This window comes from Cetorhinus maximus, chromosome 2 (assembly GCF_964194155.1).
Source record: "Cetorhinus maximus chromosome 2, sCetMax3.hap1.1, whole genome shotgun sequence".
NCBI lineage: Eukaryota > Metazoa > Chordata > Chondrichthyes > Lamniformes > Cetorhinidae > Cetorhinus > Cetorhinus maximus.
Window position 1 is genome coordinate 154193170 of NC_135880.1, and position 18943 is coordinate 154212112.

The 18943-nt window shown below is 42.8% G+C and overlaps 1 protein-coding gene across 2 annotated transcripts in view; it reads left to right on the forward strand.

The window, feature by feature from the left end:
• Positions 1-18943, forward strand: part of frem1a (Fras1 related extracellular matrix 1a) — a 429561-nt gene that overhangs the window by 380259 nt on the left and 30359 nt on the right. Inside the window, exons 29-33 of one of the 2 annotated variants that reach the window (XM_078570514.1) lie at positions 1637-1709; positions 3038-3187; positions 3288-3535; positions 7821-7868; positions 15298-15474. In XM_078570514.1, coding sequence (XP_078426640.1) covers positions 1637-1709; positions 3038-3187; positions 3288-3535; positions 7821-7868; positions 15298-15474 — 696 coding nt within the window. Of the gene's footprint in view, positions 1-1636; positions 1710-3037; positions 3188-3287; positions 3536-7820; positions 7869-15297; positions 15475-18943 lie in introns of those variants that run through there. The other variant, XM_078570515.1, reaches the window with a different exon arrangement.

Below are 18943 nucleotides of genomic sequence, written 5' to 3' on the forward strand. Positions count from 1 at the left end.
GGTTTTTGGAGGCCATTCATCTTAGCCCTAGGACATCACTGCGGGAGTTCCTCAGGGTAGTGTCCTAGGCCCAACCACCTTCAGCTGTTTTGTCCATGACCTGTCCATCCTCACAAGAGTGGGGATGATCACTGATAATTACACAGTGTTCAGTCCCGTTTGTAACTCTTCAGATAATGAAGCAAGCTTCAAGACTGAGATAACAAGCAGGCTGGGGCTGATTAGTGACAAGTAACATTCGAGCCTCACAAGTGACCATCTCCAACAAGAAACGATCTAACCATCTCCCCATGATATTCAATGGCATTACCATTGCTGAATTCCCCACCATCAATATTCTGGGAGTTACCATTGACCAGAAAATTAACTGGACCAGCAACATAAATACTGTGGCTACAAGAGCAGTTCAGAGGCTGGGCATTCTCACCTCTTGACTCCCCAAAGCCTGTTCACAATCTACAAGTCACAAGCCAGCAATGTAATGGAATACTCACAATTTGCCTGGATGAGTACAGCTCCAGCACTCAAGAAGCTAGGCACCATTCAGGACAAAGCAGTTTGCTTGATTGGCATCCTATCCACCTCTTTAAACTTCCACTCTCTGCATCACTGGCACATGGCGGCAGCAGTGTGTACCGTCCACTAGATGCACTGCAGCAGCTCATCAATGCTGCTTCAACAGCACCTTCAATGACAAAGCGCAAGGGAAAACTATCAGCTGCAAGTTCCCCTTGAAGTCACTCACCATCCTCACTTGAAGCTATATCCCCTTTCCTTCACTGTCACTGGGTCAAAATCCTGGAACTTTCTCCCTAACAGCACAGTGGGTTTGTCTGCATTACATGCACTTCAGTGATTCAAGAAGGCGACTCACCAACACTTTCTCGAGGGTGATTAGTCATGGGCTATAAATACTGGCCTTGCCAGCAACCCTCACATCCCATGAATGACTAAAAGTCCTGAATTTTAGCTTTCTTGCTTCCATGATAAGTGACCTCCTCCCCAGGTCCAATCTCTAGCTGCCTCCCATGATCGCTGACCTTTCCTCATCCAAAACACTGATCTCTAATTTCCCCTCTCCCACAATCACTGACCATACCTCATCCTAAACCCTAATTTCTACCTCCCAGCAACCACCCCCACTGATTGTGGAGGACTATGCTCAAGGTTCCATAGCTGTGACCGCCACCCATTCTCAATTTGGCTGCTGCTGACTAGAAAATAGAAGAAAAAATTATAATGATCTGACATAAAATTGGGCTGGAACACAGTGTTCTGTCTTTGCCGGGTTTTCCCCATGCTACCATGTACCTGTGCAACTTCCCTGTCCCCCGTGAATATTAAGGTCTTGATAACTGATTTATACTTCAGAAATATTATGGAATGTTCAGTCAAAAGCTAAACCGGCGATAATCACCTTCAGGTTTCCATTAATCTATTCACATTCACTTTATGATCTCCGTTACTCTTCCGATTCATCTTCCGAAATGTAACCGCTCCCTGATTTCCACTACTCTGCTGATCTGATCATGCTGATCGTCATTATTTTATATGGAATTGCTGCTTCTTACAGCTCTATTTGTGTTGGTAAAAATTCCTGTTGTTTATAATTCTTTCTATCTTCATTTCTGTTTAGGTCAATAGCATTTCAGCCTCTGTTGGAAAGGATTTTACTCACAGTTCTGCCAACCTTATCCAGTTTGATCCAGGTAGATTATAATTATTAAAGATGAAGAATGGAACTATGCTTGATGATACATTAAAGACCATAGTAATTTGTCCCTGATCAGGAGTTTTTCACTAGTAATTGCTAGAACCTTGTTTGGTATTATTGCTATGGCAGGTTCCAATCACAGGAAGATATCAAGTGGCGTGCAGCTGTTCAGAGGGATATAGCCTGTGGCATTTGTGCATTAAATGGGAAGAAAGCATTGACCCTTGAGATTTGTGCAAACTGGTGGCTAACAAAAATTGAGGAGGAGGGAGTTTGCTGTGGAAATTGCACCACTAGATGTTGTATGGAAGCAGAATTAATTGATCTCAGCCGAGGCAAACAAATAAGTATGTGAAGGTGTAGTTTAGAGTAAAAATATATGTCATGTGGACATACCTCAAAATCAAGGGATCCTGGAGTTGATTTTGCAACCAATTAGCAGTCTTTCTGGCAAGGAAATTTCACCGGTACCTCGTTGATGAGTTTCCTAGGCACAAATAGCTCATCTTTGTTTCTATAAGATGAGGCAATTTTCTGACTATGTATTGCTCATGTTAAATGTCATTCACCAGAAGAGTGTTAAGGGGAAATCACACAGGCATCCCATCATTTTAGACACATTGAAATCTCTGCCCACTAGGAATACCTTCTTAAACAAAAATAAAAATACCTGGAAAAACTCAGCAGGTCTGACAGCATCTGCGGAGAGGAACACAGTTAACGTTTCGAGTCCGTATGACTCTTCAACAGAACTAAGGAAAAATAGAAAAGAGGTGAAGTATAAGCTGGTTTAAGGGGGGGGTGGTGGGACAGGTAGAGCTGGATAGAGGGCCAGTGATAGGTGGAGATAGCCAAAAGATGTCATAGTCAAAAAGACAAAGAGGTGTTGAAGGTGGTGATATTATGTAAGGAATGTGCTAATAGGTGACATTAAGGTTGGAAAGCAGGACGAGCAAAGTACAGATAGCCCTATTGGGGGTGGGGTGGGGGGAAGGGATTAAAATCCCTATAAGGTAGAGATAAAACAATGGATGGAAATACATTTTAAAATAATAGAAATAGGTGAGAAAAGAAAAAAAGGAATACCTTCTTCGTGGTCAGATCTCCTGATGCATGCTCTCAGCAGATGAGGTTTTGTCCATGCAACATGCATTTGAAAAATTGGCCCGCGATCCTCTGCAATATCATCCAACACAATTAAAATCTTATGGCTAAATTTTAAAGAGATTGTTTTTTAAAGTGCTTGTTAGCAGCCTGCTATTTCAGAATTTATTTCAGTGCTACTTTGATGTTATTCTGCTCCTATGTTCCTTTTTTCTGCAGGTGTATCAGTAAAGAATTGGAATATAGTAATTATCAATGATGGTTTAGAAGAAAATGAAGAAACATTTGAAGTGTTACTTGCATCGCCAGTGAATGCAGTTCTTGGTGTTAAGACAAAAACATTGATCAAAATCATTGATGCAAGAGGAGGTAAAGCGCGAATGGGAAACTCATTACATGGTATGAAGTCTCCTTCTTCAAGCATCTTATCAACATTTATTGTATTCCTACATTGTCTCTTGTTTCACAGATTGCTGCAGCCTTACAGCTTCTAATGATAGAAGTGAAGACAATCCACCAGTCAAAGTGCTGAGAGGGAGACTGACTTCGGGTTCCACAGCCCTCTCAAACCTTAAAAGTGACCCGAGCCAGGTGGAAGAAATGCCAATTACTAACTTGCATGAAGAGGTGGAACAGTCCCAAGGGGATGTACCTCAAGAGTTCCCTCAAAAATCTCTTCCCAAGAAGAAACTGAGGGTAACTGGAAATGGAAAAATGGTAGGCAGTGCCCCATTGTGTGTTAAAATAGTCGGGGTAAAGTTTTCAGATTTTTTTAAAACTGGAGTGGTTATGCTCCTTTTCCAAAACAGAAAAAATTCTCATTATGTTTCAGTTTGGGTGCATGCAATTCTTAGAACTGAGTTCGGACAGCCCCAGAAGGACCTGTGTTCAATTGCAAGTCTGTGGTGTGTTAGCTGATCCTAATTGGACTGACAATAGGGTTCCATAATTGGCATCAGAAACCCTGGGTAGGAAAAATTGCCACACGTTGTGTTTTACTTTTTAGGAAATTCACATAAGAATTTTGCCTGAAGGTAAAATAAGATTGGAATTGCAAACTCCTACAATCAGCAAGGTGATAATAATCAGATATCCTGTTTTCATGATGTTGATTGAGGGATAAATATTGACCAAGACACCAAGGATAAATCCCCTACTTTTCTTTCAAATAGTGCCGTGGGCTCTTTTACATCTACCCAAGCAGACATATAGGGCTTCAATTTAACATCTCATCTGAAAGACAGCACCTCTGACAGTGCAGTATGCTCTCAGTACTGCACTGGAGTATCAGCCTTAATTTTTGTGCTCAAACCCTGTACTGGGAACTTTATGGCACCGAGGAGAGAATGCTACACACTGATCCACAGTTGACAGATGCTAAGTGCTTACTTCTGAAGAAGGCATATAAAATATCACCATCCTTTGTAAAGTATTAACTTTAAAACTAAGACTCCGTTCACATAATCTCCCACTTAATGATTTCTCCATCATCTGGTAATTCATGAGAGTTGATATGCTCAATCGCACAATGGGAATTATTAGGAAATCACCAGTCAATAACAATTCAGTGTAGGTCCAGTTTATTTCTGCAGGCAACAATTAATTTTGTAAATTTGTAACTCCTAATGAGCTTATTTGAAATTCTACTCTGTAGAAATGTAGTCATTTGTCAGCAATGGAGAATTGATTATGCAAGAGGTCATGCCTATTCATGGGATAAGGGTAAAAATTCTTTGTATGGCAAGTTTTTTCCCCATAGTTAGTGCCTATAGTAGCTGTTTACATTTTAAATACCATTTTTTGATCCTTGTGACCTACAGACTTCAAGAACTGGGTTGCATCTGAATAGTGGGAAATGCCATGGGGCACTGCCAGCATCACTCCCTGGTTAGTTGGCAGAGGATGTGATACATTATGGTAGAACGAGTGAGGAAAGGCAATATGAAGTAAATGGTACTATTTTAATGAGGGCTCAGGAGCAGAGAGACGTATGGATATGTATACAGAAATCTTTGAAGGTGGCAAGGCAGGTTGAGAAGGCAATTAAAAAGGCATGTTGCATCCTTGCATTTGCTAATAGAAGAACAAGAGTATAAAAGCAAGTAAGTTATTCTAGACCTTTATAAGTCACTGATTAGGCCCCAGCTGGAGTCATGTGTTCAATTCTGGGTACCACACTTAGAAAGATGTCAAGGCCATAGAGTGAGTACAGAAGAGATTTACCAGATTGGTACCAGAGATGAGAGATTACAGTTGTGTCGAGAGGCTGGGAAAGTTTTCTGTAGAGCAGAGAAGTTTAAGATGAGATTTCATAGAGGTGTCCAAAATCATGAATACTTTGATACAGTAAATAAGCTGGCGAAGCCGTTTTCAGTGGCAGAAGGGACAGTAATCAGAAGACACAGATTTAAGGTATTTGACAAAAAAAACCAGACAACACTTTTTGCACAACAAATTGTTATGCCTGAACGGGTAGTGAAAACAGATTCATTGACAAATTTCAAAAGGGATAAATTGTCATCTGTCCCACAATTCGAGGATGACGTCTATTCAGGGTCACAAGTTTCTACCATGGGCCTTCGTGTCTTGACCCACAGGTCTTTGAGCACATGGGGCAGGATGTCCATGAGGTAGTGTAGGATTGCTTCCTTTCCTTCTCTCCTGCTCTGCCTCATCGATGATGATTGAATAAATACTTGGGAACATGTGGGAGAAGAGCAGAGGAGTGAGACTAATTGGATAACTCTACCAATGGGTCAGTCTTGATGGGGTTAAAGGCCTGTTTCTAAGCTGTATTTTTCCATGATTCTGTGACCTAATGATTCAGCAAATGTCTGCAACCCTCTGTATTTAATTTTTCGTCTTGTAAATTTTAAAAATATTCTCACATCCAAATTGTGGTTAGATCCAGTCAGATCAGTGTCTATTAAGAGCCCAACAGGCAAACTAGACTCTATCAATGAGTTCAAAATGTCCACATTGAACAGACTATCAATATCAAAGATAAAGCTTGGTTTTTAAGGTAATTGGCAAAAGAGCCCGAGAAGAGATAAGGAGAATTTTCATTTGAATAGCAAGTTGTTAGGATTTGAAAGGCACTGCCTGAAAGACTAGTGGAAACATTCAATAGTATCTTTCAAAAGGGAATTTGATTAATACTTGAAATGAAAAAATTGAATTCTGCTGCTGCAGAAACATATTATTTCCCAGTTTCCCAACCAATCAGTTTGATTTGACATGATGATGACCAATCTAAACCGATTTCAAGTCTGATATTTAAAGCGGCATTCGAAGCACAAAATTTGATGGATTCTGGAGATTAGAGCACAACAGAATGAATTGACACAATGGGATGCACACATTCAAAGGCCACATCTTGTTTTAGTGATGCCTCCCTGGATGTGATGCTAAGGGCTGTAAGGGCTTGCAAGGAAATATGTTCCCAATTAACAGGAGGGAAAAGCCTGCCAGTGAAGCAAAAAAATGTGTGTAGAGGTTGTTTACGAGGTCAACAGCGGGAATGTGATGCCATGCTTGTGAAGTCCATATTGAAAGTGGGTAAATGACCTAAGCAGGGCAAGAAAGGTGAGTGCAGTGGCACATTCAGCTATACCTGATGTTTGTATCACGCCAAACCCGTCACTCTATCTTCTCTAGCCGACTCCAGCACATCCCCACCTGTCCATTCACAGCTGTCATAGATGGTCATCCTTATGCAATGTTCCACCTCTCCCTCATACTCACCCTCAACAAGTGTTCTCCATCTATCCACTCAACACATGCCATTACTCTCACTGATAGCTCTTTTCCTTCCCCTCTTGCTGGAGAAGAGACTACTGCCCTGCAGCCATTTAACAGACAGGAACCTCAGAGAGCTGCCAGAGTGGTGGCCACTGCCGGTTCTGCACTCAGGGCTTGAGGAGGCAAGCTGTGCTAGACAGCGACTTTGTAAGTGTTACTCTGCCAGCATCACACTCTGGTTAGTTGGCAGAGGACTTGATACATTTTGGTAGAACGAGTGAGGAAAGGCAATATGAAGTAAATGGTACTATTTTAATGAGGGCGCAGCAGCAGAGAGACATATGGATGTATATACACAAATCTTTGAAGTCTCTTCAGGGCCATGCTAACAGGCCCCTGCAAAGGGGTTGAGAGAAGGGATTTCAGAAGCTATGATGGGGAGGGAAACCTGGGCCAGGGTAACACCTTGGAGGGGGGGCCACTTAAGGAGGTCCTCCCTGCCCGCCAACTGTCCAAGTAGGGAAACCTGCCCAGACTGGCTGCTTCACACGGGCCTCTCCACCTGCCAGTTAAATTGTGGCAGCAGGATGAGGCCCTTATCCTCAATTGGTTCACTAATGGGCTAGCTACCTGATGCCACCCCAGCACTGGTAAAATTGCAGTGCGGGCAGGGGCAGGCAGGTAGGCTGTGGACAGCTGCCCACTGGATTTTACCTGGTGTCCCGACCTTCAAACCCGCCGATGGAAAATCCAGCCAATTAAGTTCACAATCCTCCCCTTCTTTGAGCCGTGCAGGGAGATTTTGATTGATGATCTCTGGTATATATGATATAATATATATATGACATAATAGATATGTTTAAAATTATGAAAGGATGAGGCAGAATAGATAGAAGCAGATGTTTCCAGCAGTTGGGCAGTCAAGAATGCTGAACCAAAGGTACAATATTAAATGTAACCAATTAAGAATAGAGGACAGGAGGGTTTTCTTTACACAGGGAGTTGTGAGATTAATAAATTCGCTTCCAATTCTAGTGGAGGCAGAAACTATATCAACATGGACTAGTTGGGCCAAATGATGAGCTTCTGTATTGTAGCTTTTATGTTTTGCTATGAAAGTATTAGAAAAAGATCTTACTGTTTCCTTTGTCCCAACTATGATCCCCAACCATAGTCAAAGATGTTAATGCTATTTTCTGGCAGCAGAAATTTCCACCATCATATATGAGTCAGTAAACATTTGTTGTATGTCTGTTTTTAGATACACCCATCATCTACATTCAGAAATGGAACTGACCTCATATTTATGGTTAGTAAATCTGTTTTTCACATAATTTTTTCCCAAATCGACTTATATTTTTGTTTGCTGGTTTGTATGAAAATTAGATATTTGTAAGAAAAAAACATTTGCAATGCCTTTTTCAGTGTAATTTTATAATTTTGTCTTGCTACAAATGTCCTATATGAAATTACTCAACTATCATAATGTTATCAGCACTTACACAACGCCTGTCTTCCGAGGAACTAAAACAAAAATTTCAAGTTGTATTTTCTGCAACAGCAACTGGCTTCACCAGATATGTGCAGTCCAGTGTCCTCTCCCTGTGATACTGTCTTCAGGGGTAATTTAAAACCAATGCAAAGTGAAGAATGTGTATATGTATAGAGGGATTATTTTGCAGTTACTGAGTGGCCATAAATAATTCTTATACTTTTCCCAACAGGCTTGAATTCTACATGTTCCTTCTTCCCTTTCAAATAGCAAATATAAATTAATTGCTACCTGCTGAGTAATCCTGGAGGCTTTCCTTTTCCTGATCGACTGCAGGGAGAATATTACAGAGAATAGACTGAATTTTTCACCCTAAGAAGAGTTTGCTAAGATCTGTTGTCGATGACTGGAGTCTCAAGCTGCTGACACAATTCTGAGTCATAAGAAGGAAATTTAACAATTAGAATGTGGCTCCAGGTGAAGAGTTAGGAGAAACATGAATCGAGTTCACTGAATGGCCTCCTTCTATGCCGGGTTGATACAATTCTTGAACCTAGGGAGCTTCATATCTGTGTGGTGAATAACAGACATGCACACACACATGGCAGTGCTTCCCATATAATAATTCTTAAACCATGCCCACTGCCGACTAAATACGTGCTGATGGTCATAATATTGCATGCTGTACTTTATAAAGCTGAGGAAAAAATTCAGTAAATGATTAAAAGAAAAGTAGCAACAGCAATGTAGAAATGCTGCGAGACAACAGAATAAAGTGAAGATAAATAAAGGAAAAGCAAAATAGTCCGAGACAAACTGAGAGATACAGAGGTCTCAATTAGTGTATGAACCATAACAAAGAATAGGAGACAAACTAAAGGACAAATAGAAAGAATTAGACATTGAAAAAGTAGCCTAGACACCGTGGGCTGATTAATACACTCCCAAAATGGGAGTGATTTCCACATCAGGAGACGTATTATCGGGTATGGTGATGTTGGGCGGCGTTTAATTTTGAATAATACGGTATGCGGGCGGGCTTAGAAGTCAGAACCCAGCTAATCTCAATTATAGGTGTAATTGAGGTTGTTAACGACCCAGTTGACTGCCATAATATGTTCTGAAGGCAATAATACAGCTTTAGGGTCAGAATCATGCCATGTGGGGAATCCGTTTTGTCATGGGTAAGTTTGGTAGGGCGGATTTAAAAGCTGCAGCTGAGCAGAGTTAGTACATCAGAGACTGCTCATTTGACTGAGCGGACTAATCATTCTGAAATCATTGGAGGTAGAGGCCTTTTCTCAGCTGCGGAGCACTCTGCTGAGTGCTAGATTTTGTTCCTGCCCCTCTCACAGGGCAATAAAGTATCTGTGACAGATGGGCATTGTGGTCTTGGTGGGAGACATGACCTCCAGTGTGGATGATGAGGAGGAGAGTGAGAGGAAGAAGGCCAGAGTGGGACGCCCACTGGTGCATGAAGGGGAGAGAGCAGCGCCAGAGCCTGAGGTCCGGAACCACTCAGAGATGCTCAGCAGAGACATAGAAGGTCTAATGCAAACCCTAGAGTCTACAGGCAGAGATTGAGTTATCTGCAATTGTGAGAAACTCTATGTAGGAGAAGACTCAGGCTTTCAAGAGCCACGGTCACATCACTCTGTGACATGCTCGCAGGAGAGATCTCTTCCAACTGCACAGGGGGCTTTGAAGGTTACTGTCATGCTCAACTTCTTCACAATGGGCTCTATCTATCTATTTCCTTCTTAACTATATTCAGTGCCTCCACAGCCTTCTGTGGTAGATAATTCCACAGGTTCACCACCCTCTGAGTGAAGATATTTCTCCTCATCTCAGTCCTAAATGGCATACCCCATATCCTGAGATTGTGACCCCTTGTTCTAGACCCCCAGCCAGAGGAAACATCATCCCTGCATCCAGTCTGTCCAGCCCTGTCAGAATTTTGTACATTTCAATGAGATCCCCCCTCATTCTTCTAAACTCCAGTGATTACAGACCTAGTCACCCAATCTCCTCTCATATGACAATCCTGCCATCCCAGGAATCAGTCTGGTGGACCTTCCCTGCACTCCCTCTATGGCAAGTCTATCCTTTCTTAGGTAAGGAGACCAAAACACAATACTCCAGGTGTGTTCTCCCAAGGCCCTATACAGCTGCAGCAAGACATCCTTGCTCCGGTACACAAATCCTCTTGCAATGAAGGTCAACATACCATTTGCCTTCCTAACTGCTTGCTGCACCTGCTTGTTTCCTTTCAGCAACTGGTGTACAAGGACACCCAGATCCCTTTGTACGTCAACATTTCCCTCTTCACACTTATCCATGTTATACTGCATCTGCCATGTATTTTCCCACTCACTCAAATTGTTTAAATCACCTTGAAGCCTCTTTACATCCTCCTCCCCACTCACATTCCCACCTAGTTTTGTGTCATCAGCAAACTTGGAAAAATTACATTTGGTTCCCTCATCCAAATCATAGATATACATTGTGAATAGCTGGGGCCCAAGCACTGATCCCTGTGGTACCCCACTATTCACCACCTGCCACTCTGAAAAAGACCCATTTACTCCTACTCTCTGGCCAGAATTTTTCCCTTGCCGGATGGGCTCGGCGGGAGCAGGCGGGGGCGGTCGGAAGCGGACCACCCCCTGCGATTGGCTCCGTTCTGCGATTTCACACAGGTGGGCCAATTAAGGCCTGCCCTGCATGGATCGCAAGCAGCAATGCTGAGCGCTGCCTGTGTAGGCGGGGGGAGGAGGGACAGCGGGCCTGGCGTGCAAGTCGCGCATGCATGTGAAAGAGTGCTTCAATCTCTCTGAGGCACGGAGCTGCCTCAGGGAGATTGAAGCGCTTTTTAAAAGAATTAATAAAGACAGTAAAAATTTTTTTAAAACATGTCCCCTCATGTGACTCTGTCACATGAGCTGCGACATGTTTTTAATTCAAAATAACATTTTAGTTAATGTTTATCTGCTTTAGGAAACCTCATCCGCTCGTGGATGAGGTTTCCTAAAAAAAGGAAAGGCCACTTGGCCTTTTCGCCTACCTGCCAACCGTAAGGTTGGACAGGCAGCGTTAATTTGATTTTAATTAGCTTGTTAATGGCCGGAATAGGCCGACTCTGGCGCACCCCTGCCAAACGAAATATTGCGTAAGTGTGCGATGACGTCTGGATGCACACCTGATGTCATCACGTGTCATATTACATTCGGGCGTGTCAGGTGCACGCCTGCATGCCGAATGTAAAATTCTGCCTCTGTTTCCTGCCTGCTAACCAATTGTCAATCTATGCCAATATATTACCCCCAATCCCATGTACTTTAATTTTGCACACTAACCTCTTATGTGGGACTTTATCAAAAGCTTTTTGAAAATCCAAATACACCACATCCATTGGTTCTCCCTATCTATTCTACTCGTTACAACCTCAAAAAACTCCAGTAGGTTTGTCAAACATGATTTCTCTTTCATAAATCCATGTTGGCTTTGTTTAATCTCATTTAATTTTCTAAATACGCTATTATCACACCCTTTATAATAGACTATGGCATTTTCCCTACAACTGATGTTAGGCTAACCAGTTGGTAATTCCTTGTTTTCTCCCTCCCTCCTTTTTTAAATAGTGTGGTTACTTTTGCCACCCTTCAATCTGCTGGGACTGTTCCAGAATCTACAGAATGATGACAACCAACGCATCCACTATTTCCATGGCCACTTCCTTTAGTACCTTGGGATGCAAATTATTAGGTGCTGGGGATTGATCAGCTTTCAGTCCCATTAATTTCTCCAGCAATATTGTTGTAGTAATTCTAATTTCCTTCAATTCCTCCAGCTCACCAGACCCTTTGTTCCCTAGCATTCCTGGGAAGTTATTTGTGTCTTCTTCCATGAAGACAGAACTAAAGTAGTTGTTTAATTTCTCAGCCATTTCCATGTTGTCTATTATAAATTCTCTTGTTATGGACTGTAAGGGACCTACATTTGTCTTCACTAATCTTTTTACTTTTTCATACTTATAGAAGATTTTACAGTCTGCTTTTATGTTCCTTGCAAGTTTACTTTCATACTCTTTTTTTCTCTCTTAAATCAATCTCTTAGTCCACCTTTGCTGAATTCTAAACTGCTCCCAATCCTCAGGCTTGCTACTTTTTCTAGCAAGTTTATATGACTCCTCTTTGGATCTAATACCATCCTTAATTTCTTTTGGTAGCCATGTTGGGCCACCTTTCCTGTTGTATGACAATGGCAAACTCAGCCCTGTTGACCCTGAAAATTCCTCCTTAATAACATCTTGGGGCTTGTGCCAAAATTAGTCTCACAGACTAATCAAGCAACAGCCTGACATAGTCATCCTCATGGAATCATACCTTGCAGATAATATCCCAGACACCACCAGCACCATTCCTGGGTATGTCCTGTCCCACCGGCAGGATAGATCCAGACCCAGCAGAGTTGGTGGCACATTGGTTTGGTATACGTCAGGAGGAAGTTGTCCTGGGAGTCCTCAACATCGACCTCCGGACCCCATAAAGTCTCATGGCATCAGACCAAACATGGGCAAGGAAACCTCCTGCTGATTACCACATACCGCAACATCCCCCCCCCCCCCCCCCCCCCCCGCCTCCCCCCAGTTGATGAATCAGTGCTCTCCATGTTGAAGACCATTTGGAGGAAGCACTGAGGGTGGCAAGGACCCAGAATGTACTCTGGGTGGGGGACTTCAATTTCCATCACCAAGAGTGGCTCGGTAGCACCAGTACAGACTGAGGTGGCTGAATCCTGAAGGATGTCATTGCTAGACTGTGTCTGCGGCAGATCGTGAGGGAATCAACAAGAGGGAAAAACATATTTGACCTCATCCTCACCAACCTGCCTGCTGCAGATGCATCTGTCCATGACAGTATTGATAAGAGTGACTGCCGCACAGCCCCTGTGGAGACAAAGACCATCTTCACATTCACGCATGTTGTGTGGCATTACCCCTGTGCTAAATGAGAGAGATTTCGAACAGATCTAGCAACTGAGGACTGGGCAACCAAGAGGCACTGTGGGCCATCAACAGCAGCAGAATTGCACTCAGCCACAATCTGTGACTTCATGGCCCGGCAGATCCCCCACTCTACCATTACCATCAAGCCAGGGGATCAACCTTGGAGCAGCACCAGGCATATCTAAAAATGAAGGGTCAACCTGGTGAAGCTACAACACGGGACTTCTTGCGTGCTAAATGGCATAAGCGGTATGTAATAGACATAGCTAAGCAATCCCACAACCAATGGATCAGATATAAGCTCTGCAGTCCTGCCACATCCAGTCATGAATGGTGGTGGACAATTAAACAACTCACTGGTGGAGGAAGCTCCACAAATATCCCCATCCTCAATGATGGAGGAGCCTAGCACATCAGTGAAAAAGAAAAGGCTGAAGCATTTACAACAATCTTTAGCCAGAAGTGTGGAGTGGATGATCCACCTTGGCCTCTGGAGGTCCCCAGCATCACAGATGCCAGTCTTCAGCCAATTCAATGGACTCCGCCTGACATCAAGAAATGGCTGAAGGCACTGGATAATGCAAAGGCTATGGTCCTGACAATATTCGGTCAATAGTACAGAAAACTTGTGCTCCAGAACATGCCACACCCCTAGTCATGCTGTTGCAATACAGCCACAACACTGGCATCTACCAGGCAATGTGGAAAATTGCCAGGATAGGTCCGTAAACAAAAAGCAGGACAAGGAGCCCTAGCAAAACTGGAATCAATGGAAATCAGGGGGAAAACTGTCTGCTGGTTGGAGTCATTCCTAGCACAAAGGAAGATGGTTGTGATTGTTGGAGGTCAGTAATCTCAGCTCCAGGACATCACGGCAGGAGTTCCTCTGGGTTGTGTCCTAGGCCCAACCATCTTCAGTTGCTTCATCAATCACCTTCCTCCCATCATAAGGTCAGAACTAGGAGTGTTCACTGAGGATTGCACAATGTTCAGCACCATTCGCGACTCCTCAGCAAATACAGGAAGATCTGGACAATATCCAGGCTTGGGCTGACAAGTGGCAAGTAATATTCGCGCCACACAGTGCCAGGCAATGATCACCTCCAACAAGAGAGAATCCAACCATCGCCCCTTGATGTTCAATGGCGCTACCATCACTGAATCCCCCACTATGAACATGCCGGGGGTTACCATTGACCAGAAACTGAACTGGACTAGCCATATAAATACTGTGGCTACAAGAGCAGGTCATAGGCTAGGAATCATGTGATAACTCACCTCCTGTCTCCCCAAAGCCTGTCCACCATTTACAAGGCACAAGTCAGGAGTGTGATGAATGCTCCCCACTTGCCTGGATGAGTGTACAACACTCAAGAAGCTTGACACTGTCTAGGACAAATCAGCCCACTTGATTGACACCGCATCCACAAACATTCATTCCTTCCATCACTGATGCACAGTAGCAGCAGTGTGTACCATCTACAAGATGCACTGCAGGAATTCACCAAGGCTCCTTCAACAGCACCTTCCAAACCCACAACCATTACCATCTAGAAGGACAAGGGCAGCAGATAGATGGGAACACCACCACCTGGAAGTTCCCCTCCAAGTCATTCACCATCCTGACTTGGAAATATATCACCGTCCCTTCACTGTCACTGGGTCAAAATCCTGTAACTCCCTTCCCAAAAACACTGTGGGTGTACCTACACCACATGGATTGCAGCGGTTCCAGAAGGCAGCTCACCACCCCCTTCTCAAGGGCAATGAGGAATGGGCAATAAATGCTAGCTCAGCCAGCAAAGCCCACATCCTGTGAATAAATAAATAAATCCTCAAAAACTTAATGTGGATTGGTCAGACATGTCCTACCCTTGACAAATCCCTGTTATTTCTTTGCTCAACTCAACCTTGTCCATATGTTTAGTCTTTGTTTCTGGTAATAGATTCCAGTAACCTCCCCACAATTAATTTAACCTGATGGGTCTATATTTACCTGTTTTCTTCCCCCTTTTCTTCTTAAATGATGGAGTGACATTTGATATTTTCCTATCCATAAGTAGAGTGTCATGTTCTCTAAATCGTGTTCTCTTGAAATTTGACAGTGGATTCCTTTGCTAATATGTTGCCAAGAAAGAGTAAAATATTTGGGGAATATTTTATTCTGGATCAGAGTTTCATACATTGTTTTATAATATTGTCCACAATTTTCTGATGACTTCCTCTCTTCCTGTTTAGTACCATGGATTAATATCACTAAAGGTTGAAGATGACCACACTCCCTCAATGTCCAATAAAAGAGCAAAAATACTGGTTACCAGCCGCGGTCAACAGCATTTTCCTGGCAAGATAGAGCTTCCACAGAGTGACAAAGTAATGGCAGTGCCAGCATCACTACATCTTCCTGGAAAACAGGTTGGACTTTAGGCAAAATAGGAATGACAGAAATTCCTTCCTAACCCAGACCACTTACTGAAAACTTGCACCCCAATGCTAGTGCTAAGATTGTTGGTTTCTTTCATGAGATAGTAAATGCATTGATTGACACAATTTTACCCATGGTTTGGAATGGGTTTGCTGACCTCAGCTAAAGTGACATTAGCCTGTACTCGAACTGGCATACGTTTCTCCAAACTGTTGGAATTCTTGCTTGCAATGTCTTGAATTCCAGTTGATTTGAGTATGTGGTTAGGATTGGGTCTTGACTGTGATTGATGTGATTGGATCTCCACCACGCTTAATGTCCTACCGTGGGTATCTGTCTGAAATTCTCATCCTCATGTTTAAGTCCTTTGATTCCACAATCCTCTGAGAACTCTGCATTCTTCTGACTCTAGCCTCTTATGTGTCTCCAATGTCTCTCCCAATCCTTTTACCCCACCATTGGCAAACTCTACACTCTAGATTTCACTGCTAAACTTCACTCTCTCCTCCTTTTTGACCCTTCTTAAAACCCATCCCTTTAACCATGCAACCAAGTCACCCCTTTGAATATTTTTTCTTTGGATCAGTGTCCATCATTATCTGATTATGCTTCTACAGTATGCTGGGAGGAAGTGTAAATAGCTCAAACTGTTTTCTGATATTTCCTGATTCATTGCTTACAAAGAACTATTGCCAGAAATATGGGAGCAGTCACTGTCTTACATTGTTACATTGATAATGATGCAACCATTACAAGGAATCAAAATAGGCTGACTCAGGTTTCCAATTGTTCCCCTTTAGATCAGAGGTAGAAATCCAGACTGACAATTCAGCCAGGTATAAAGAGTGCAGATGTACAGTAAATCCAATTCAGTCCTTCAAATAATCTCCCATTTGTTTGCTGGTTCCACTGATAATGTAACTGCAGTTAGGAGATTGGTGGGTATTAGGGAATGTGTCAAAATTAGAAATTTCTCTCAAAGTCTCTCAGGTGATCACGAGGTGACTAAGAAACATCCTGTAACACCAACCTACCTGCTATACATAGAGATACATGTCCCCAAGTTATTATATGCCTTGTATATACATTGAATAGGAGACAGAGCCCTCAAGACCCACCTACCTTCTACACACAGTCTTGCATGCATAGAGCAGAGTGGATTGCTCTATAGACTTTCAGTTTGGCAGGCAGACTTACTTCTCTTCATTCCCAGATTGATGTTTAAAGTCTGCCGAAGGCTGCGCTTGCTTTGGCAATTTTTGCATTGTCTCGTCATCAGTATAAATAGCTAGAGAGAGTGTGCTGCTTAGATAAATGAACATATCCTTTGCTGACAGGTTCTGATCATTGACTGAAACCTTGGGCTCAAAGATAGGCTTTCCTGGTACATCACTTCAGTTTTCTTCATGCTGATCACAAGACCCAAGTTGTTGCATACATTGGAGAACAAGTCCATGCTACATTGCATGTCCAGCTCTGAACTGGCAGCTAGAGCACAGTCATCAGCAAACAGAAAATCACAGAATAGTTACAGTGCAGAAGGAGACCATTCAGCCCATCTCATCTGCAATGGCTCACAGAAAGAACCTTCTACCTAATCCCACTCCCCTGCCTTATCCTCGTAACCTTGCACATTCTCCCTTTTCAGGTAGCAATCCAATTCCCTTGATCGAACCTGCCTCCTCTGCCCTTTCAGGAAGTTCGTTCCAGACTTCAACCACCCTCTGGATTAAAAAAAAATCCTCATATCACTTCTACTTCTTTTGCCCATTATTTTGAATCAGTGCCCTCTCGTTCTTGATGTACTCTTGAGTGGGAACAATTTCTCACTATTTACCCTGTCCATACCCCTCAGGATCTTGAATACCTCTATCACGTCTCCTCTTAGCCTTCTTTTCTCCAAGGAAAACAGACCCAACCTCTCCAATCTATCCTCATAGCTACAGTTGTTTATCCCTGGAATCATTCTTATGAATCTCCTCTGTACTCTCTCCAATGCCTTCACATCCTTCCTCAAGTATGGCGCCCAGAACTGGACGCAGTACTGCAGATGAGGCCTAACTAGTGTCTTACAGAAGTTTAACATGACCTCCTTACTCTTGTACTCAATGCCCCTATTAATAAAACCTAGGATACCATATGCTTTATTAACTGCTCCCTCAGTATGCCCTTCCACCTTCAATGACTTATGTACATATACACTGAGGACCCTTTGTTCCTGCACCTATTATTTTACACTGTCGCTCCATAGTTTCCTGCCAAATGAATCACCTCACGCTTTTCTGCTTTGAACTTCATCTGCCATTTGTCTGCCCAATCCGCCAATACGTCTGTCCTTTTGAAGTTCAAGACTATCCTCATCACAATTGACAATGCTTCAATCTTCGTATCATCTGCAAATTTTGAAATCATGCCTCACATACCACAGTCTAGGTCATTAGTATAAATCAGGAAGAGCAAGGGTCCCAACATTGACCCCTGAGGAACCCCATTACAGACCTTCTTCCAATCTGAAAAACAACTATTTATCACTACTCTCTGTTTCCTATCACTCAGCCAATTTCTTATCCAAGTGCCTACTTTCCCTTTTATTCCACGAGATAGAATTTTGCTCACAAGTCTATTATGTGGCGCTGTATCAAATTCCTTTTGAAAATCCATATATACCACATCAACAACATTGCCCTTATCAACCTTCTCTGTTACCTCCTCAAAAAAACTCCAAGTTAGTTAAACATGATTTCCCTTAATACATCCATGCTGGCTTTCGTTCATTATCCCGCACCTGTCTAAGTGACTATTGATTTTGTCCTGAACTATAGCTTCCAGGAGTTTCCCTACCACTGAAGTCAAACTGACTGGTCTGTAGCTGCTGTCATTATCGTTTTGAACAAGGGTGTAACATTCACAATTCTCCAATCCTCTGGCACCACCCCTGTGTCTGAGGAAGACTATCACCCATGCCACTGAAATTTCCACCCTCACCTCCCTCAGTATCCTTGGATTCATTTCATCCGGTCCTGGTATCTTATCATTTTTAAGTAAGGATAACCTTTCTAAAACCTCCTGTATTCTAAATTCCTCACGTGTACCAGTTATCTCCTTTCTCACCTCGGCCTGGGTAGCATCCTCTTCCTTTGTAAAGACAGATGCAAAGTACTTATTTAATACCTCTGCTATTTCTCCTGCCTCCACATGCTCCTCTTTTATCCCTAATTGGCCCTCCCCTTTCTTTTACACCCTTTTATTATTTACATGCTCATAGAAGACCTTGGGATTTACTTTTATATTAGCTGCTCGTCTCTTTTCATGCTCCCTCCTTGCTTCTCTGATTAGTTTTTTTCAATTCTCCTCCGGTCCTTCAATATTCAGCCTGATTCTCCACTGTATTTTTTACCTGACATCTGTCATACGCATACTTCTTCCTTTTCATCTTCACCTCTATCTCTCTTGTCATCC